This window comes from Panthera onca, chromosome B4 (genome assembly GCF_046562875.1).
Source record: "Panthera onca isolate mPanOnc1 chromosome B4, mPanOnc1 haplotype 2, whole genome shotgun sequence".
In the NCBI taxonomy this organism is placed as follows: domain Eukaryota; kingdom Metazoa; phylum Chordata; class Mammalia; order Carnivora; family Felidae; genus Panthera; species Panthera onca.
This window is the reverse complement of record NC_138345.1, coordinates 73,486,877-73,509,698: the sequence shown is the minus strand read 5'-3', so window position 1 is coordinate 73,509,698 and position 22,822 is coordinate 73,486,877. Positions and strand designations below refer to the sequence as shown.

At 38.0% G+C, this 22,822-nt stretch overlaps 1 protein-coding gene across 3 annotated transcripts in view; it reads left to right on the top strand.

Annotated features, from left to right (window-relative positions):
• SLC38A4 (solute carrier family 38 member 4) overlaps window positions 1-22,822 on the top strand; it is a 68,666-nt gene that overhangs the window by 22,590 nt on the left and 23,254 nt on the right. The window contains exons 1-3 of one of the 3 annotated variants that reach the window (XM_060657856.3): window positions 8,074-8,193; window positions 18,428-18,657; window positions 22,554-22,644. In XM_060657856.3, the coding sequence (XP_060513839.1) occupies window positions 18,539-18,657; window positions 22,554-22,644 (210 nt within the window). In that variant the 5' untranslated portion in view covers window positions 8,074-8,193; window positions 18,428-18,538. Of the gene's footprint in view, window positions 1-8,073; window positions 8,194-10,014; window positions 10,039-18,427; window positions 18,658-22,553; window positions 22,645-22,822 lie in introns of those variants that run through there. The other 2 variants (XM_078449925.2, XM_060657857.3) reach the window with 2 other exon arrangements.

Sequence of the window (22,822 nt, the reverse complement as noted above, 5' to 3'; positions counted from 1 at the left end):
GTGTGTGTGTGTGTGTGTGTGTTTCCTGTTTGCAATCTTTATTATCACAATTTCTAACACATTTTCTTCACGTATCTGAAGTGTCCGCACTGTTCGGCTGCTCTTTTTTATAAGCTCATTTGAACAAAACAACAACAGAAAGACAAGGCACCCAAAGCCTGGTGAGATCCCACCTGCTACCTCTCCCATCGCTTGCCTCCAACTTTGCTGCTTCTTGCCTCCTTTGCCTTTGCTCATGCTGTCCCTGCGCTGGTGGTCTGCTCCCCATCCCTCGGATCCTGGCCAGCTCCTGTTTATTCTTTTAGTCTGAGCCCAGCTGTCATCTCCAGGAAGTCCTGTCCATCTTTCTCAAACTGAGTTGGGTGCCACACTTATCCTTCCCCTCAGTTCTTACAGGCATCTCACCTACTACCTTACAGTGGCCTGACCTACATAAGCAGTGGATTCCCTTGAGAGTCCAGGGCTTCAGAGACTGGATCTTCATTTTTTATTGTCTCTGTTGCCTTAGCCCCTCCCACAAAGTCTGGTTCATAGGTGTTCAATAATGAGTGAGTAGATGAAGATAACTCCTTCCACTGTAATAGAAATCGACTATCTCACAGCATTATGCTAGAAATAGTGATGTCCATTTTTCTCCACAATATTTTGAGATCTATTAGCGTACCTCCTGCTGGTGGGGAAAAAGCAATCCCTCCTTTCAAACAAACTGGACATGTATAATTTTGTCTTGACTCTAAATAACTCATAAGTGCCCATTCAGAATCGAAGATTTTTCAAGAGGGTTGATTATTGCTGGTCAAGCACCCAAAATACTCTCACCAGAAATAGACATTTATCCGGGATAAAGAATTGTTACAAAACCTAGGAGAGGAACTCTTCATATTGTTTTTGTCTTTAATACACATTTATTGTTTTTCTTATGGTGAAAGTAATCCCTAATTTTTAAAGATTATTTGCAAATATTGATGAGAAAGAGATTATCCATGTTTCCCCAACTGGGAGATAACCACTATTCGTATTTTGATAGGTGTTCTTTCAGGCATTTTTCCTTTGAATCTGTTTGTGTACATATATGTAAGTTTAAAAACACAGGGATCATATTACTATTAGATTTTGTGATTTGCTTTTAAAACCTATAGTTACAATTTTTGCATACCTTTATTATTCCTTGAATATTCTTTGAACACATGACTGGTAATTATTGCTTTATATTCTGGGAAGGCAGTTCTCTATAAAAGGACTAATGCATATAATATGAGCATTCGCTTTACCCCACCTTACCATTGTCTCTGAGAAGAACAACTCAGGAACTATTGCATTTTAACATATCACAGGATCCATCAATTGAAATAATTATTACAATGTTTCCTGTTGCAACCTCATATATAAGTTCCAAAGAAAGGTTTTGGAGGCACAGATTGAAATCATTGTCCTTAACAGAGACTTTCATTAATTCAACATTTATACAGTGCCTATTATAACCCAAGCATAGGCTAAAATTAATCAAGGTAAGCAAGCAAAAGAAATTGTTTACAACTAAATTGGCTGTCTAGACATACTTGAATCCATCCCCAAACCTCCTAAACCATCTGACTGAATGTCCCCCCTCTGCTGCTGTCCTGCTAAGTAAGGTCAAGACATTTACTTTACCTGAGTCAATTTTCCTATATTTAAAGAAAGATTGATGCTACCAACTTTACACCCAGCTTTCCAGGAATTATAATTCCTCGTTCAAGCCACCCACAAAGTACAAAAAAACTCAGGTAGTCTTAACTGCCGCTGGGCACTGGTAACCCTTGTAGCAGAGAGGATGAGTGTATCAGTCTCTAAGCGCCCTGCAAAGAGCTCTGAGCCTGTGGCCCTGCCCTGGAGTTGCTGACAGCCCAGCAGGAGAGATGAACATTCCTGGCAGAAACCTGCACCTCATTTACTGCACAGACCTGACGCAGGAAATCCTCCGTGAGAGACTCAGGTCCGTGAGAACTGTCATTGTCAACTGTGACAGATCTCACTCTGCTCAGATTCCTTTGAAAAACAGTTTGTGGTAGACATGCACACTTTATTTCAACATTGAGGCCAGCCTGACCATATCGCTTGTTAACAGGGACACTGATTCCTTTACAGCACAAGTTCATGTCCTCACCTTTTGGGAGCCCCCTTCCCATTAAAGATCCCATTGAGTGTTCTTCTGCCTCCTTACAGCCTATTGGGTCACAGCTCAAGATACTGTTGGGAGTCCAAGTTCAGGCAAGATGGCACCAGGTTTACAATCTCCAATCAATGATAAAATTACAAAATCAAAATGTCTAGAAAATGTTGTGGTAGAGAATTTGCTTTTAAAGGAAAGGGATGGATGGGAATATAAAGGAGAGCAATGGAACTTACTGTGCTGTGGCCCCCAAAGAATAGTTTTTAAACCCTCAATTGCTCTTCATTAGAAAGGCAGTCAACTCAAGCTCCCATTGTGTTAATACTGCATTCTGTACAAAGAACTGAGATGAACAAGGTGATTTAGCTGGAAGTGTTGTTATCATTATAGTTCTACATCACCTTCCTTCCCAGGGCTGACTCCTCAAGCAGGCATTGTAAAGGGTAGGACTCATTCTTCAAAGCAAACTTTTAAAAGCTCTAATTTAGCATTTAGAATTTCGGTATATTATTTTAAATCGTAACCAGCCATAGCCTCACAGACCTTGTTATCTTTTACCCCGACAGATCTGCTCAGGCAGAAGTTGGAATGAACTTTTGATACTGTTTTCTTTGCATCATTTCAATGTGGTATCAAAAAATAAAGATTGACAAGAATTTGAGTTGCTGAAAAGACAAATAGCAGAGAGCAAAAATAACAACATGAGCTGTCTTCTAACTAGATTTTTTGTTTTTTTGTTTTTGTTTTTTGGGTTTGTTTTTTTATTTTTGTTTTTTGTTTGTTTCATTTTGTTTTTTGGTTTTTGTTTTTGTTTTTTGGTCAGCTGAGGCTAAAAGGAATCTTCTATTTAGGTCTGTGGCAAAGTCTCTTAAATTTGTCAACCTGCTCCAAACTTGTTTGCTAATTTTGCAACATAGTAGTTGACTATGCAAACATTTCCAAAACATTCCATTGTATAACTGTAAAGGTGCTGTAGGCTGGGTTGAAAAGAGGGGCAGGCCATCAACTAAGTCACTTTCTCAGAATGCATGGGTCATTGCATTTTTCTTGGTCAGGGATTTTTTAGAGCAGAAAAGCAAGGTCTCTTCCAGGGGCCTGGGCTGGGAAGTCCTTTGAGGTCTCTTATTTGAGAGTGTTTCGAGTTTCTGAAGGTATCCCCAAATGAGGCTATTGAAAGTCGTTTGTATGGTATGTGGGTTTAGGTGTTAATTTGCTAAATAGACACGTTGATAATGTACTACATTTAATAAGCCTGTTTTGGGCTTTAAGTAAATTTTTAAATATATTTGGAGCCTTAAAAAATGGAAGTGGCCTAAGATTCGATGGATATCTGACAGGCTGTGCTGAAGGAGGATTAGACAAACATTAATCTTTAGTTCTTTTTTTTTTTTAAGTTTATTTATTTATTTTTCAGAGAGAGAGTGAGTGAGGAAGAGAGGGCCAGAGAGAGGGGGAGAGAGAGAACCCCAAGCAGGCTCCAAGCTGTCAGTGCAGAGCCCGATGTGGGGCTTGAACTCACAAACCATGAGATCATGACCTGAACCTAAATTAGGAGTCGGATGCTTAACCGACTGAGCCACCCAGGCGCCCCTTAATCTTTAGCTCTGCGTCTGCAATTAATTTGGCATGTGGCTCTTTGGGGGTATTCAGTTTTATCTGCCTTTATTCTGTATTTTTTATTCTGTGAGTTGAGGTTAATAACTATAAAACCATAGAAAAAGACACCTACAGCAATACCTAAGCTTTCATCATTCTGCAAGTGATACAAAGACTATTGTAGCTCAAGTATATACACAGTCAACTCACCTTCGGGATCATAGAATTCTGTTATTTGAATTATTTAGGAAGATTTCTGTAACATTTCTGTACGGAATTTTTTTTCTTTCATTTTTTTCTTGTGTCCATATTGAGAGATAAAATGAAGAATTTGGAGCGCCAAAGCATGACGTCAAAAAAAAAAAAAAAATCACAAATTCTCTTCAACACTGTAAGCCTGAAAATGAAAATCCAGAGGGTAAAAACTCCATCAAAAAGAAATAATCAAGATCTTGTTTCTGACTGCAGTTGTCCTAGTATCTATTTTTAAGAATGACTTGGTAAATCAGGTAGACATTTACCCACAATACGATAGGAAATAGTTGGATTAATGTAAGTGCCCATATTTGGAAGCACTAATATTGACTGTAGGATGATGAACATATAGTCTCGGGACTTGATCTACTTTATTAGAGTTTGAGTTTATGAAGCTAAAGGCTGAAAATGATAAAAAAAAAAAAGTAACTTCTTGGAAAATAAGGCATCACAAAAAGAACGTAGTTCTTTTCTGCTCTAAAAGAGTGTCACTTTTTTAGCAAGGATAAAAAGAAAGATGAGAAAAAGGTAGGTGACCTAAAGAGAAGTTAAAACAGGAGAAAAGAAAAGGAAGGGAATGCAGGTACAGACATGATACAAAATTATTAAAAATTAGGTAATTTGGTTTCTTCTTAGTCAATACTGTTTCTACCCTCTTCTGCCAGTTTGGCTATAATCAGATCATATTTCCAAGTATTATTTTGTCCCATGACTAAAATTAGAAATTTGGGTGCAGTTCTGATGAGAACAAGAGGTTATCTTTCTCAGTGTCATTGCAAAATGCCATGATGGTCTGGCTAAGGCATTTTTTTTTAATTGTTGACTCATTTTGACTTGATCCAGCTGGAACTTTCTGAGGACAGCACTGAAAGTGGAAATTTTAAACAAGATAATCAGTGATTTTAAATATAAGCAAGAAAAATTTTAATTCAATGTATAGGTAGGATCTGAACTTATTTTGAGCCAACAATTTTGTACTTTGAATAGAGAACATATTGGGATATACGCTCTAAGATCTTCTCTGTACTATCTGAAAATGATAGCCATAGATGGATGGATGAGGTGCCAAAATGGATGCGTTATCACCATGTAGTCTCTTCCTGTATATAAAGAAAAATGAAGATTGTATTGCAAGTTTCTTGTTTTTCATAGGATAGTCACATAAAATTCATGGCATGTATGGTGAGCTAGTAAGAGTGATAAATCGGAACAGTAGTATAAGAAAGAGTCAAACCACCAGTGACCTTGGTTTAAATCCTTTCCATTTGCCTTTTCTTCTGCCATTATCCTCAGATAGGTAAATATCACCAAAGCCAAACTATCATTCAGCCTCCTCACTGACCTCCGTGTCCCTGCCTCCATCTCCTCCTTCTTCCTACCTGCCTCCCCTTCCTGCTGATTTTATAATTTTTTTTTTCAGAAGCCTTCAAGAGATCCTTATCATTAAAATTCTGAGCTTCTTTTACAGTCTGGACTATTCCATTCTATGCCTTTTTTTTTTTTTTTTTTTTTTTTTTTCTGCCAGAACACACTTTAGTCTGTTTACAGTTTTCACCCAGGATGCCTTTCCTTTTTCTTTCTACCTATTGGGATCTCATGTGGACTTTGAAGGTCCTCCTCAAAGTCCATGGGCTCCATAACTCCTTCTTGGATGGTTTCAGTCCCAGGGGACTCTTCATCTTCCGGAGTCCTGTGCAATTATGCTGACATTAACTGTGTTATAGTCTGGGAAGTCAGGTATCCCTTTATGTGGACATATCTTATCCCTTGGGTCCCCTTTCCCCTTAACCCACGTACCAAGTCTCCTATATCTGCTCCTGGTAACACTTATATGAATTCCTTTTATGAAGGATTAAAGTGTTTGTCATCTTCTTGCCCAGACTTGCTTCATTTTTCACTACCCACAGATTTTTCATTGTATTCACTTTTTAAAGTCGGTACATATTCTGGTTCATTACCTCTTCCTAGAGTGGTACTGGAGCCAAATCAGAGACTAAATGAATATGTTGCATTTGCCATGCTTTAAAAATCAAAAGAGCAAAGACCTATTACCAAATGTATATAAAATTACATCACGAATGATTTTAAGAAATATGTAGAACATGAAACTATAGCGTTAAGTCTGTCTTCCTGATGAAAGGCAAGTTACAATGAGTTTCATCAAAAGCAGACTATATGTTTTTTCATTAATTGAAATACCTAAACATGTCAAAAATTGAGGGAAGAAAATAGTCAAACAAGCTCCCAAGCTGTTTTAATTCAGCTAACTTTTATCAAATTAATTTTCATATGTATATATTTGAGTTTTAAGTCAGTGTTAGCAAAGTTTGTGATAAGAATTTTGCAATTAGAATAGATTCAGAAGAAATATAGACCTCTCTTATGTGTGTTTTTTATTTTAATCTAATATGCTAGTTTACTATAATTTAGCGTATTTGAAGAAGATCTGAATTATAAATGAAATCTAAACTAAAATTTTAAGAGAGGTAAACTTTAGTTATTTATACATTTATCTCTATCCTTTTTAATATGAAGATACCATGGAATGAAATTCACATATTAGATTTTTTTTCAGCTGACCCACTATGAAATGGAATGTTACTAGAATACAGATATTTAATCTTCTAACAATTAGTGCAGGTTTTTGCTTGTTTAATCTTATACTCATCTGGTAACTTTGCAAAAAGAAAAATCTTAAGTTGGAAAGATCACAGTTTAAACAATGGAAGTGCTTTGAAAAGGAATAGTCTTTAAATTTTTCTGAAGTTAAAATTAATATATTTGTTATAATTTTTCCCTAGACCATAATAATTTTCACAAAAAAACAAATCTACAGAGTGATTTTGAAAAATAAAGAACAAGCTAAGTAAGACACAAATACAAGCCAAGATACCATATTAAAGTTAATAGACCAAATGGGCACATTTGAAAAGGAAATTAGAAAGGGGTGAATGGACATTTTACTTAAGCTGCTGCAGGGCACTATTAAGAATTTCTTACTCAAAGAACAATGCTTAGTTGTGTTTTTATAGAAATAGAGAGCTGACCCATGTGTTGTAATCTAACATTTCTTCTGATTGGTCATCAGATTGTTCACTCATGTCATAAATATTTAAAAGGCAAAGAACCCTGAATTCTGGATTGATTTTTAATCTTTTTTTCACCTCACTCTGATATGTGTAATTGATACATTTTCATAACAGAACAAATTATATGCCAACACACTTTGACTTTCTCTAATTTGTAGAAAGCCAAATAGATTTCTTTGAAAAGGAGGAAATGCTCATTTAGAAGTTCTTTACAAACTCCAAACAGGGGTGCCTGGAGAACTTATTTGGTTGAGCGTCCAACTCTTGATTTCTGCTCAGATCATGATCTCAGGGTCGGAGGAGCCTGCTTAAGATTCTCTTTCTCTCTCTCCTTCTGCCCCTCTCTCCCACTCGTGTTCTCTCTAAAAAATTTTTTTAAATAAAAAACTCCAGATAGCATTGTGCTTATTCAGCACAGTGCCTTTGGAATGGTAACAGTGGTAGACAGAGCTTACGATTTTCAATCTTGCAGTGCCTTAAGTAAGTTGGTGCCATTTGGAAGTGTCTGTCATTCTATAGAATTTCCTCCAAATAAGCCAGAAATTCAAATATATTTGAATATATATCCCCTATACCTAATATTTTCTATGCATTCTGATTATAATGCTTCAGTCAACAATCAGACTCCATAACTATTATTATTGTATTATTATGCTTTGGCTTCAGTTCATACACCTAGAAACATCAATTTTCCAAAAGCTTTATCAACCAACTTATATGATCTTCATACAGAATGAGAGCAGTCAAGATAAAACTTTCAGTAAATGAGTATTTTGCTGTATAAAAGCCAAAATTCTACAAACAAATAGAAATTGGTGTAACTGATGTTTAATCCAAATGTACAACAGTCAACTGAGTTAGCTGCCTCTTTTTTTTTTTTTTTTTTTTTTTTTTTTTTTTTTTTTTTGAGAGCTGACGCAAGTTGGACAGAGGGAGACGTTGGGGCAAGGTGGTGGTGGTCTGATTGGCCTGTCTCATTCACGCCCACTGGTCTTTAAATCATTGTCTAGAGCCCCAAAGGTTCATATAAGTCAACACTGTCGCAGGGGTCTGCCATTTCAAACAATTCCAGAAAGATCGCACAGGACTGGATAAATAATTAAGGTAAAGTTCTTTTTACATGAATAGTTGCAGTGTTAAGATAATGCTTCCCTTCTTCTTTTTATGGTGTTGATTATTTATTACAAATCAGATGTTTGAAAACAGTACTTGGGCAATTCTTTTCTCATTTAAAAAAGATAAAATTGGAATTATTTACCCACATCTTGACTGCAGCTTTCTTTTGCAGATAATTTTAGGTTTGAGCATAAAATTAGGACAGTGGATAATAGAAAAGAGAAAAAAGGGTTAGGTAACAAGTATTTAGTTATTTACATCTCCTGGTTAACCACTGAGTAAAGAGTTGACATAATTTGTCTTAGTAAAATTATAAGGTTTTAGAAGAACATTCCAAATGCTATAACATTAAAGATTTTCCTTGTCTTGAAAACAAAAATGCCCACAAAAACCAGTGAAAGGAGGAACATCCCATGACTGCAGCAGGTATCAATGGCTAAGAGTTTGGGCTGCACCATTGGTAAATGCAAAAAACACAGTTGTGTTTTACCTTGCTTCTTATGTGTCCATTTTAATGAAGGAGTATTTTTAGAGCAAATTTACTAAAAGAAACTGGAAAAGTGAATAGAATATAAGAACATATATGAGAATAAGAATAGAAACATAGCTTTAGATTTTGAAGGACTAGAATCAATGATCTAAAAATAAAGCTATATTCCCCAAATTTATCAATCAGATGGGGGAAATTCTCCATGGATTTAAGTATCTGCATATTTTGGGTATCTTGCTGAACATCAAGTAAGGGTCTCACCTAAATTCCCAGGTGATAGCAAAGAGTGTTTCCTAACTCATTGAAAAAAGTATTTAAACTGATGATATATATCACATTCATGGTCAGTTGGCTGAAAGTTTGATTTTTGACACACTGAAGAAATTTAGGTGTGTTTTCTAGAAAAGACTACCATTTATTTTATAGGCCAAGACCCTCCAGTTGTTCAGATTTATATTTAGATAATGTTTTCGGATTTTCTTGAAAGTCTTTATTTTTCTACTCCTATGAAGTATATCAGTAAGATTTAAGTACTGAGAAATGCAGTTTTGAGGACTAAATTCTTGAGTTTTCTATAACCATGTTTTAATATGAGTTGCTTTACAAAAAGTAAAATAAATTATTTTAAAACAGTACCTCTGAGGGTGATCTAGTATCTATTATGAAGGATGTTGACATTTTAGAATTTATTGCATCCACAATTCAGGTTCTGAAATATCATGCTTTAATACATGAAGCATACAGAATTCACTCTGATATATCATACGGGACAGATCTTTCTACATTCCTGGAAACTACTGTTTGAGGAAATAGGAACTGAAACTTATGCACGAATATAAGAGGCTTCTTCATGTTTAAGATGATAGAGAACCTCTGTTACCATCTAAGAACAGAGCTAGAAATGCTATTTTGCTTATAAAAGAAAATAACATTTAACACATTCAGATTTTATGAATTGTCCTTTATATGATTCAAATGACTGCTTTATGCTTATATCAGCAAGCATTTAATCTTCTTACAAAAGGAAAAGATCTCAACATAGGGTTATTTCTTTTAACTTTTCTAGTTCTCCCCAGGTACTATTTCTAAGCTATGGCTGAGTAGGGGAAAGGAATGGAAATGTTAAAATATTAGCACCAGCAATAGAAGTAGTCAAGTAAACAGTTTTGCTGTCATTGGCAGTTTCTTTTCTAAGAGGTACCTCAGACTGAATGATACCAAATGATTTTGTGGAAGCTAATTTCTGTGAAAAATCATGCCACAGACTAACAAGCCATCTGACTGTCAATATGTGACCAGAAAGACACCGTTGGGGAAACTGTTTAAAAGAATCTAATATAAAGGTAATGTTAGATTGACTCCATTGTTAACGCTGTATTCATTTACCTGAGGTACATTTGGGGTGTGGATTTAAGTCCATTGCTTGGATGCAAAGATCATTTGGCTCTTAGAAGTTGTATGACCAGCTACTTCCCACTTGCTCAACCAAAGGGTAAATGAGATGTCAGGCTATCTGCTACCTAAACCTAGATTTCAGGGTAGATTCATCAGAACTTGGCATGAAAGACTAGACAGACTGGATGGTGGGAAATGCTCTGCCAGTGCTAGCTTCCTTTTCCCTTTCCCTTATCAGGTAAAATAAATGTTTACAGTCACTAGGAAAGGTCATAACTTTTGCCTCTTGACTCAAGGACAGTTTGGCTTCCCAGATTTGAGGTCTTTCTTTGACGTTGAACTACATAAGTAACACACAAGTTTGCTTTTCTGAGAATCTTCCAGCCTGCATTTTTTGGGCACCTATTCAAACAAGGCACAATGTTTAGTAACTAGAATTTGGATATAAGGAATCAGCTATGATGACATTTAAGATAGCACTTAATAAATGTGAAAAAACAAAGCCTTCTAATAGTAATAGTATCCTAAATACTTCGTTTCAAGTTCTGATTTTGTATCTTCACGAATGAGTGAAGCAACAATGCAGATGACCACCCCCCACCCCCCCCGGAATGTTTAGTCCATTTCTGCAAGGTCTCTGTATCACAGAGAAACTTCCCTTCATTGAGGAGCAAAGCTAGACTACAGAAAGTTCTGTCAAACCAAATTTGATTTTTCTTTTAGAATAATTTTGAACATTCTTTGTGCAACGATGCTGTTCTTTCTCGTGATGACCAGAGGGAAACACTTCCATGCCACTTTGAAATATTAACCTGTAAAGGGGTAGCAAGAATGCATACTTGTAACTATGAAGGAGAGCATATACGGTTGCAATGGCCTTAGGAGGATATAATACGAGGCACGGTGCCACATGTGCTGGGAATACGTAGGTTCCCCACGCTGTTCCCACTTTCATGAAGCTCGCCACTTAGTGGAACAGACGGTTCTTTATCAAAGAATCACATAAAACGTAAGTGCAAAGTGTGATAAGTAGGTGAAGGAAAGGAGAACCTACCACAAGAGTGTATAACAGGGATCTAGTTTAGATGGCAGGCCTCTCTGACCACATTTAAAGATTTCCAGATTCTTTTAACTTTGGCAGATACCTGGGTTTAAGAATGTGGGAAAGAACATTCCAGGTGGAAAGAACAGCATGTTAAAAGGTCCCGAGGTGGCAAGGAGAAATGAAAAAGGCCCAGGCAGTGAAGGGAGGTGTCATTCAATTTGGGCCTAAAGAGCAACATGTGTGTTCAAGTAGGCAGATCTCTGTAACGTAGTAGGAAATTTGACTTGATTCTAAAGAGTAATGAAAAAAATCGTTTTTTTTTTTTAATTTTGAAAGAAGGATTGATAGGACTTGGTGATAGATTGGACATGGATAGAAAGATTCAGGATAGAGAATGAGAGGTGTCAATACCTGTTATAGCCAGATTCTTCTTGTGAGCAATTGGGTTAATGACAGTGCTGTGTACTGAGATGGGGGCAGGAGAATGTGTGTCTATGAACATTTTATTCTATTTTAATGTCACATATAATGTACCGTATATAGTATATTACATATATTATATTTTTCAATCAAGGTATATGCCAACATCATTCTTTTCTGGTCTGCCCATGCAATGATTCATTGATTGTTCGAGAAGTAGCTATTTAGAGAAAAAGTGAAAATGTAAATTATGTTTTAATAGTTCAAAATCTGTTTTTTCTACTAAACAGTTCATCAGCTACAGCAATTCTGTCTTAGTCGTGCTTTATCTTTCAGAGTTTCTGGCCCACATTTCATTCTCAATTTGTTGAATGAATAAATACCATCTGTAAAATACTTCCACACTGAAGTATAATCATGTTAGTAAACTTTAATAATTATGCACTGAGTGTTTCAAAGTATGTACTTTCTGCTACAGGCACATGATGCAGAATATTTAGTTTCTCATGTTCTAATTCTTTTTAAATTTTGCTCTTGGCTGTTTCCTTGAGTGGCCAGTCATACAATCTTTAGAGCTAAAGATATGAGATAGGAAGATGTGTTCCAGCTTTTATGAGAAGATATCCCTTCGCCAGGACCAAAATCAGGATTAGGGGCCAAAATCTTAAACCACTAATTCATACTTCATGGGCTATATTATCTCATCTTCAAAAGAGAATGTAATGATTTATATATGGTACAAACAGCATGAGATTAAGTCTCAATTCCCATATTTTTAAGGATACCTACCTTGCTTACATTTTTTCTGAGTTTGGAGAACTCTAAAGTCCTCTTTTATGAAAACTGTAGATATACATGTAAGATGCTATATATGTTGGCATGCTGATAAAAATAGCAATTAAATTCTGATTATTAAAAGAAAGAACAGGAATTTACTACTACTCCGTGCCAAACTTTGAGGAGCATGATATCTCCTAAATCCTGATAGCACTGCTTTGTGGTAAATAATATTACCCTCATTTTACATACGGGAAGATGGAAATGTCAGAAGTTAGTTAATTCGGCCAAGATTTATGCCTGGTTATATTTATCATCAGAGCCATATGTTAATAGATATGAAGCTCTATAACAGTGTCGGCATGTGGTAAGTACTGCCGCATTTTATATACTTTTTTATATCAGGTTAGCTTAATATGAATAAAATCAGTGAGGTTCCTTTGAATAAATATGCAATGAAATGGAATTTAACTGAAGCCCCCAGGCCTACTGCCACATATATTCTGGGAACCCCCTAGAGGGGTTGACTAAAGCACAGAATACAGTGCATTCCAGGTACCGTGACTCAGCTGTGCAAACGGCCTGAGGCGGTAGAGAACCTGTTGAGTTCCTGCAACTGCACCAGGGCTGATGAAGCTAGAACACTGAGGTGGGGAGGAGAGGGAACCAGAAAAGAGAGTGAACCCTGCAGAACCATGTTGAGAATTTAGATTTTCTCCTAAGAACAAGGGGAGGACAGGAAAGGGTTTTAAGCAAATAAATATGATCCAGATTTTGTTTTTAAAAGGTCACTCTCGTTTTTGTGTGAAAAGCAAATTGCCGGAGAGGAGAGGCAAGAGAGGGTTCAAGGACAGGGATTAGGACTGTTACAGTTGACAGCAGAAGAAATGATGGTAGCTTGGACACGACTGATGGAGGCAGAAATAGAGAGTAGTAGACTAACTTGAGAAATACTCTGACTAGGTGTAAAATCAACCAGACTTTAAAAAGGACTGGATGTGGGGGGTAAGGTAGGAAAACTTTTAAGAGAAGACTCATGCTTCCGGTTTGAGTAACTTGATAAATGGTAACGATATTCTCCGGTTAGGAAACATCGGAAGAAGAGGACACTGTTACAAGTTAGATTTGGGTCACATGGAATTTAAACTGCCTTTGAGATATCCAAGTATATACATCAGTTAGGACACTGGACATGTGCAGCTGGAGAGGAGAAGAGAGGCCTGGATAAGGATGTCACTTGAGCAGTCCTTGGGATATGAAGTCTTGGGAGTAGATTGGAAGACTGGGGGGTTTAGGACCTAATGTTGAGAAATTTAAGCAACGAAGTGTTAAGCAAAATACTTTTTAAAAGAAAAAACCAAGAAGTTCCAAAAAATATCAGTGTCATTAATAAACACAAGTTTGGAAGCATTCTTCGAAGGCAGAGAGCAGATATTTTTCACTGGAAAAGTCTGTGAAAGAGAGAAGGAAGCCAGGGTAAACCAGGGTAAGTGGGCTTTTTTCCCCCAGAATAAGCCTGGCAGCAGCTCCAAGTTAAATCAACGTATATGAAGAGAAGGTGTGGATCACTGGCAACCACTGACCAGGGGGTCACCAATGAACCTCGATCTGGACATTTTAGCCCATTTGGGCTGCCGCCTTCGCTCAAAGGATAAGGCTGTGATCTAGGGCCTTTACAGAAGACACTAGGGCCTCCACAGCAGACAGAGAGGAGTTACAAGCGGGAATGGAAGCTCCATCCACGAGGAAAACACATGACAGCATTTTGCTCCCACAGAAACCTCTCCTAGAGTGCCCCCCGTGGCTGGGAGTGGGGTTCTCAGGGGATGCTCCATACACAGACATCTGCAGAGAAGCCACTTACAGGACCTACAAGAGAGCAACCCATCAATGAAACCTGCAAGATTTAAGAGCAACCTCAAGTACTACCTAAGTTAACCCATGTCCCCTTCATTCACAAAGATAGACAACCTAAGGTCACTAAGAATTTAAGGAAAACCAGCAAGCAAGAGAAGGACCAAGTTGAACAAACAGAATTAACTCCAGAAAAAAAAAAATACATAAATTTAAGGAGCAAAAGAAGCTTTTGAAAACTTCCAATCAATGTCCTTAGAAAGATTTGAGGAAATATTGCACCTGTAAAACAAATATAAAAAGATAGGATGAAAAAAGAGGGAGAAGTTCAAAACCAAGTTATTATAAACTCAAAACATGACTGTGAAAAATAGTTAGTGGACAGGTCAAGAAGTAAAATAGGGGGCACCTGGGTGGCTCAGTCGGTTGGGCATCTGACTTTGGCTCAGGTCATGATCTCACAGTTTGTGGGTTCGAGCCCTGCATTGGGCTCTGTGCTGACACCTTGGAGCCTGGAGCCTGCTTCAGATTCTGTGTCTCCTCTCTCTGCCCCTTACCTACTTGCAGTGTATCTGTCTCGCTCTCTCTCAAAATAAACATTAAAAAATTAAATTAAAAATAAATAAAATAGATATAGCTTAAAAGTAATGTGTGTTATATAGTAGAATACTACTCAGCCATAAAAAGAATGAAATCTTGTCATTTGCAAGGACATGGAGGGAGCTAGGGAGTATCATGCTAAGAGAAATAAGTCAGTCAGAGAAAGTCACATGATTTCACTCATATGTGGAATTTAAGAAACAAAACAAACGAGCAAAGGAGGAAAAAGAAGAAAGCAAACCAAGAAACAGACTTAACTATAGAGAACAAACTGATGGTTATCAGAGGAGAAGTGGTGGGGGCATGGGTGAAACAGGTGATGGGGATGAAGGAGTGCACTTGTGATGAGCACCAGGTATTGTATGGAAGTGTTGAATCACTAAATTCTGCACCTGAAACTAATATTTACACTGTAGGTTAACTCACTGAAATTTAAATAAAAACTTAACAAAATAAACTGTTTTTCTACTTAATACTTCTTCAGACCAAGTCTGAGGGCAAAGCCAAGTCATTTTTCCAATGTGAAACAACTCAGAAATTCTGTTTACAAACATGGACACACTGTGTAAGAGGAGTCAATCAAGGTGGATTCCAGCACGATGCAAAATGAACTGAAGAAAGAAGATAGAATGGTGTTCAGAGGACATTGGCAGCTCAGTGAGACCCAGAGTGTGGAGGAGGAGACCATTCAGAAAGTAACAGTGATGAAAAATTCACTTTCAAAGTTTTAATCACAGACGACTTCTATATCATTTATTAGGCTGTCAAATATACCACTGGTTCTTTGGAGCATAGTATTAACACAATCATAATGTTGTAAATGCTGATTGTTGGTTTTTAGTGTTCAAAACAACCTACAGAAAATTACGAGACTTAGTTGTTTTACAGAATAATATGAAAATATTATGAGTCTCAATATTATAAAAAGCATTTCATTAACCACAACAATTAGAAGTGCGTGAGAGGATGGATAGAAAGAAGTACACTAATTTCCTCATCCGTCATATGCACGAGTCTAGAATTGATAAACCATCTCAGAGGTTTTAGTGAATAATTTAGAAGGACTAACTTTATATAAAGAACTAAAAATAGAAACGGTCATTAATGGTTCTTGCTCTCAAGCGAAACTGGTCTGTGTGACGGGTGAGAACCTTTTTTTACTCATTTAATACAAGTTTCTATTTTTTTTCTTTAACCATACGCATGTCTTCCCTTCTTTCTTTGACTTTTATAGTTTTTTATAATTTTTCATTTGTTATTATATACACACACACACACACTACCTCATGTTCATGAATATATTCATTTTTCTTTCTTCTACTTAAAAATACATACACTATGTGTTTTTTTTTTTTTTTTTTTCTTAATCCTGAGAGCTACTATCTTTTTTTTGGTTCTGGACAATTCTCTTCCATTATGTCTTTCTATTTTGTTTCTCCCTGGCCTTACATGTTTCTCATATTAGGAGAGCTATTAGAATATGTTAAATTTCGGGGCACCTGGGTGGCTCAGTCGGTTGAGCATCTGACTTCGGCTCAGGTCCTGATCTCACGGTCCGTGAGTTTGAGCCCTGCATCAGGCTCTGTGCTGACAGCTCAGAACCTGGAGCCTGCTTCTGATTCTGTGTCTCCGTCTCTCTCTGACCCTCCCCCCGTTCATGTTCTGTCTTTCTCTGTCTCAAAAATAAATAAACGTTGAAAAAAAATTTAAAAAAAAGAATATGTTAGATTTCTTATTCTTGCTTCCCCCCACCATGTCTCTTAACTTTGTATTTGTCTTTACCTATTTGTGATACGATTTGAGTGATTTCCACGGACCTATCTTCCAGTTTCATGACTCTCCCTTCAGCTGAGTTCTCTTTATTTCAATGACTTTTTTTTTTTTTTTTTAGAATTCCTTTTTGGCTCTTTTTCAAATAAGCCTGATCTTTTACAATGTTCTTATTTTATGAATTTTGTTTCTTATTTTGAATCTTCCTATTACTTTTTATTATGTTGTAAAGTCTCTTTTAAGTTGCTTTGCCATCTCAGGGGCGCCTGGGTGGCTCAGTCAGTTGAGCGTCCGACTTTCGGCTCAGGTCATGATCTCACGGTCTGTGAGTTTGAGCCCCGCATCGGGCTCTGTGCTGACAGCTCAGAGCCTGGAGCCTGCTTCGGATTCTGTGTCTCCTTCTCTCTCTGTCCCTTCCCTGCTCGTGCTCTGTCTCTCTTTCTCTCTCAAAAATAAACATGAAAAACAATTTTTTTAATTAAAAAAGAAATAAGTAAATTGCTTTGCCATCTCTAGTTACTTAAGTATGAATCTTATATCTCATGCTTACTGATGTTCTTCCTGAGTTTTCATGTGGCTTTTGTAATTTAGGGTTGTGAACTCATCAAGTGTTTCTTCCACAGATGTGCTACTAGAGTACTGGATTGCAGAGGCATTTCCATGTGGTTGTTTTATATCTGTCAGGGGACTTATGGATTTCATGAGTTCAAGCAATTTTTATGTTAGTTTCTGTGCTCAGGATTTTCTTACCAAATAGGTAGTGCACATTTGAGAACACCTCCCAAGAGTGATAGTATTTCTCCCACTATAACAGTTAAAGAATGGACGGGGGCGCCGGGGTGGCTCAGTCGGTTAAGCGGCCGACTTCGGCTCAGGTCACGATCTCGCGGTCCATGAGTTCGAGCCCCGCGTCGGGCTCTGTGCTGACAGCTCAGAGCCTGGAGCCTGTTTCAGATTCTGTGTCTCCCTCTCTCTGACCCTCCCCCATTCATGCTCTGTCTCTCTCTGTCTCAAAAATAAATAAACATTAAAAAATAAATAAATAAAAAATAAAAATAAAAAAACAGTTAAAGAATGGACTGATTCTAATAGTAAAAACTTAAGAAATTGTGTCAACAACATATGATGGATTCAGTTTTTTGTTTTTTTTTTTAAAACACAATGCCAGTCCACCCCTTTTTATGTTACTATGAAAATGAGGTAAAAAAAAAAAAAAAAAAAAAAGAAAAGTGCTGGGATTCAAAGAATTAAAGGCAGAGTAGAACCTAAAAGCTGAGTCTCTTTGTTGTTAAAACGCATTTTAATTTTTATATGGATGTTGACTGATGCTTACTCAAAGATCTTGGCTTCATGATCCAAGTGCCTGGAAAGCAGCTCCCTTAGCATGATCGTCCTATCCTGTGTTGCCGGTTATCAAGCATTTTAGTGATGTTAATTCTTTCATGCCCAATTAGCAAATTCAAGCAGACCATTAGATTCTGCTTTGTTAGGTCTTTGTCAACAATTCACTTTTCCTTTCTTTTAAACCATGCAATTTGCTTACAAACAGAAAAGCTTCTTGAAGATCACAGCCAGGTGTTATTTTTTTTTCTTCCCACAGTGAATAGTAAAACACTTGCCATGTTGATATACATAGGCACTCTATAAATATCTGCTGATTGAGCAATTTATTAATGATTTTCCTTCTTCTCTTTGATTTTCCCTTTTTTGTATTGGGTAAAGGAAACTTGCCAGACATATTTACATGACAGTTTCAGGAGTTTACTTTCTTTCCATGTTTTTATAGAGACCATACACAAAGTAGGTGATTCTATATTCATTTATCTAGTTTAAAGAAAATTACAATGGTTTATTTTGTGTTCCGCTCACAGAACAGAGTGTTCTGAACATCAGCCCAAAGAGGAAGAACCTTAAGCTGAAGGTACAGCCTACTGTTTACACTGAAGGAGCTTGTGTGTGGACAAGAAGCGCTGACAGCTGAAATGGATCCCATGGAACTGAGAAATGTCAACATCGAACCTGATGATGAGAGCATCAGTGGAGAAAGTGTTCAAGATGGCTACACTGGGATGGGAAATTTAGAAAAGGCAGCAATGAGCAGGTATGGGGTTAAAGATGACCAGGTTCCATGGAAAAATGAGAGGTTTGTGGATGTGAGAACAATGTTTTTCAATTCATTACCTATTTGAGAGATAACAATGACATCGATGTTAACACATCAACTTTCTGATCCTAAAGTATTCATTATTACATCATTATTCTGTGTCTCTGATTTAGACTGTGTGTGACTAATTTAGAATTGAAGTTATAGCATTCTTGTACCATTAATATAGGATACTTCGAGTTATATTAGCCTACCGTTTCTTTTACCTCTTGGACTATTTTCTCTATCCCTCTTCCTTTGACTTCCCCTTAAATGCTGCTGCGTCTCCAGAATTCTGTAGGGATTCTTTGGTCACTAAAAGTGTCCTGTGAGCAAGCTCATTCACAACTATCATGGTCTCACCCACTGAATGTGTGCCACGTCTTGGGCCTGTTAGACATCTCCACTTCCTTTCAGATCGTTATACCCAACTGTGTGCTACACATCTGTATGGGGTATCTCACATGTCAGAACTGCCTCATGTATAAAGTCAAACTTGTAATGTCTAATATTGAACTCCTATAATTCTCTTCCAAACCTGCTCCTCCCCCAGGAGTCCCCAACACAGTGAAAGTCACCACTATCATACAGCAACACAATCTGAAGACCCCGATTAACAACCCTGAGTTGTCCCTTCCCTCGAACCACACATCCAATGTTTGATTGTAGTCAGTTGGTTCCACCTCTTTGAATACTTGAAATCCACCCACTTCTGTGTACCCATTCTACTGCCATCTCACTTTAGGTCCTTATCTGTCACCTATTAAAACAGGCTGGTTGGTCTCCCTGTCTTACAGTTTGCTCTCCCCCAACTAGCTCTTCACATCCCTGCAAAAGTCATCTTTTACAGTTGCCAAGGGACTGCTGTTCCATCCCTTGGTAAAGCCTTTCAGTGGCTCCCCATTAGCTATAAGACAAAGACTGGGCTACACGTTGCTTGGCAATGATCTGTCCCTCGCCTAGCTCTCCTGTTCATCTCTTGCTCTGCTCCCTTTTTGTAGGGAAGCCTTGTTGAGCCACTCCCAGTTCCCTGTGCCTTCACTCATTCTGCTCCATCTGCCTGGAATATCCTCTTTTAGTATCACCCACCTACCTGCCCCTTTCTCTCTATTGATACCATTCATCCTTCAAGACACAGCTCAAAGTCAGAACTCTTATGAAGTCCGGAGGTGGAAGTGACCACCGGCTCCTTTGTGTGCCCTCTCTCGTCATTATACTGCTACAACAGGCTAATGGCTTCTGTGGCCCCAGCACAAATCACACGGCCTGGAATGTGATACGTGCACAATAGCCATTTGATAAAGTAAACTAACTCCTCACCATATGGTATATAACATGAATGATGCACGACTTAAGACACTTAGAAGGAAATTTTTGACCAAATCTCGGCCTGAGGTAGAGAATATCCTTAGACAAGGACAGCTCATTTCATTTCACAACATCCAGGAAAGGCCGCAGGAGGAAGCACTGGTCTTCCTCCATGGAGCCAGTGGAGTAAACTTTCATGCTGTTGGACCAGAGAGGCCACAGACATGCAAATCGTGGTGTTTTCTAGGTTGAGCAACCCTTGAGAACGCACGATGTGGCAGAACACAGGGCTCTGGAATCTGTAGAGTGGATATCTGAGTTTGGAGACGATATGTATCTTCCGGAAGCCTCAGTGAAAAATGCAGAATGACAAACCAGCACCTAACATTCTCGGGGTGAAGTGAATACCTGAAAAGATCGCTGATACTCAGTAAACCTTGTTTCTTTGTCCTCCACTTCGTCACCCTTAGTAAACTGATCAACTCTGATGGCTCTTGTTTCTGAGAAAGATGAGCATAGATGTGATCTCTGCAGAGGTGGCCGAGCTGAAGGGGATGCCCTCCTGAGAACAGTCCTACAGGGTCATTCGATTTGGGCTCTGAAAGCCATAATGGAAAGAGCAGGAATGCTTTTGTTAAAACTGTATCGAGTGTTCTGGGCCACTTACAGTGCCTTAGCTTTTAACTCCTGACTCAAACACAGGTCATCATTTTGCAATTTTACAGTCACTCTTAAAGGATGGGTTTTGCTTACATTTGGTTTGGATTGTTCCCCTAAATATGTCTAATTTCCCAAAAGTTCACAATTCATTTATTTGAAATCATTATACTTGTGTTTTCAATACAGGCTGGGTTCAGTATCAAAACATTTAAGACGTTCAAAACATTTCTCATATATTTTATCCAATATTGTCATGTGTTATTATAATTCATCACACGCCAAAATAAAAACTTACGAATGACTCAAGAAAGAAACTCTTACTTACTTTTACATTTTACATTTTAAAAACTACTCCTGGACTGAAGGATTCTAATGTATTGATTAAGGTTAAAAAAAAAAAAAAAAAAAAAAAGAATGTTGGCATTCCAGAGTTTAAATCCAGACGACACTTTTGCTTTATAATCCTTAGGCCTGCTTTAGGCTCCATTTCATCTTATTGTCTGTTTCCAACTATGAGCATTATGTACCAGTCTCCACGCAGCAAGTATATTAACTACCGACGATTAAAATAAAGCACCAAAAGGGAGCAGGGGGTTGCGGGGGTTAGTGCAGGGATGAAAGAAAGCAGCATCTGAGGGCACGATGCTCCCTATAAGAAATAGGAGGATGCCAGGAAATGTTCCTAACTTGTGCACAGGAAGCATCTGGAAAAGCACATAAAGCTTAGTAATTTTGTCAGCTGGTCCTGCATACACTTTGCGTTGTTCCACATTCTCAAAAAGGAACCTGGTTGTCCCTCTTGCTCGCAAGATATTTTCAGGATTAGCTTCTATTACAAAGGATAATTTGTACAGATCGCCTGTAATTATTAGTCAAGCCTTTTGGAAACGTGGTGGTAGTAGATCTATATCCTCAAGACGCCTGGCAGACAACTGTGGGACCTGTACAGGAAGGCAATGTGCAGTTGCCAGCCTCTGCCCAAGTAGCCCACAATCACCACGGTGTTCACAGATCATGACATTTTAAGGTCCTGCTTCCTTCCCGGCTCTTCCAATTTCATGGGTGTCTTTAATGCTTTTCTTCCTTTCTCATCGTCTAATAAGCCAAATGTATTTCCAGAGCAGTTAAAATCCTCACACTCAGACACAAAAACCAAACACGACACAGAGCTACCATTGAACTACATTCCAGCACGGGATAGGTGAATACACAGGTGGAGCAAAAAAAAAAAAAAAAAAAAAAAGGAAAAAATACCAGCTACAGGGCCCTGCCTGGGGCTGCAGGGCGCCATGGAAGACCCTAGACTTGGAGCCTAGTGGGTGTAGGCATGGTACTTCCCTTTTCTGAGCCATGGTCACCTCATCCTCAGAGTAGGGGCGTGAAAGTTCCTCTCACAGGGATATCCAAGCATCGACTGAGTTGAAGATCAAAGGCCTAGGCCCTTAGCAAATATCTGCTGAATTGAGAGAATCATCTGATTATGGTGGGGCAGGAGTTGAGAAAACTCAGTCACTGCTCCGGTACCCTCTCTTTGTGAGGGCCCTAAATGGAAACCGCATTAGCTGTCATTCTCTTTCTTGCAGAGTTAATGTGGGAAGAAGAAATGTGGCTTAAAAAAAGGTGCCAACTGAAAAACTATTTTCTCCTTTCCTAACTTCATCTCTCCTTCCCAAAGTACATTCATAAGTGGAGGGCAGTTGTTGGTCTGGGAGGACCACTGATATGAAGAGAAGGGGGGAAGGAAGAGAAGGAAGAGAAGGGGGGAAAAGGTTTCAGCGCCTTGTTTTTCCTCCCTGATCCAGTTACTTAGGTCACCCGAAACAAGTACAATTCAGAGCATTTACTTAGATGTTTTTACTTTATTTCTTTTTTTTATGTGCATTCAGTCAATTTACTAACGAAGATGCTGAAAGTCAGAAATTCCTGACAAATGGATTTTTGGGGGAAAAGAAGCTGGCAGATTACGATGATGAACATGTAAGTGAATCTCTGCTTTCAGGCAGTAAACAGGACTTGAGGGTGTCTGATCTACCTAGGTCTCTGTGGGAAAACAATGTGACTGAAATTTTCCAAGCCTTGATCAGCACATTCTCTGTTTATTCAGGCCCTTACTGGAATAAGGACTTGTTTTTCCTGTTCGCCATATGGCTACATA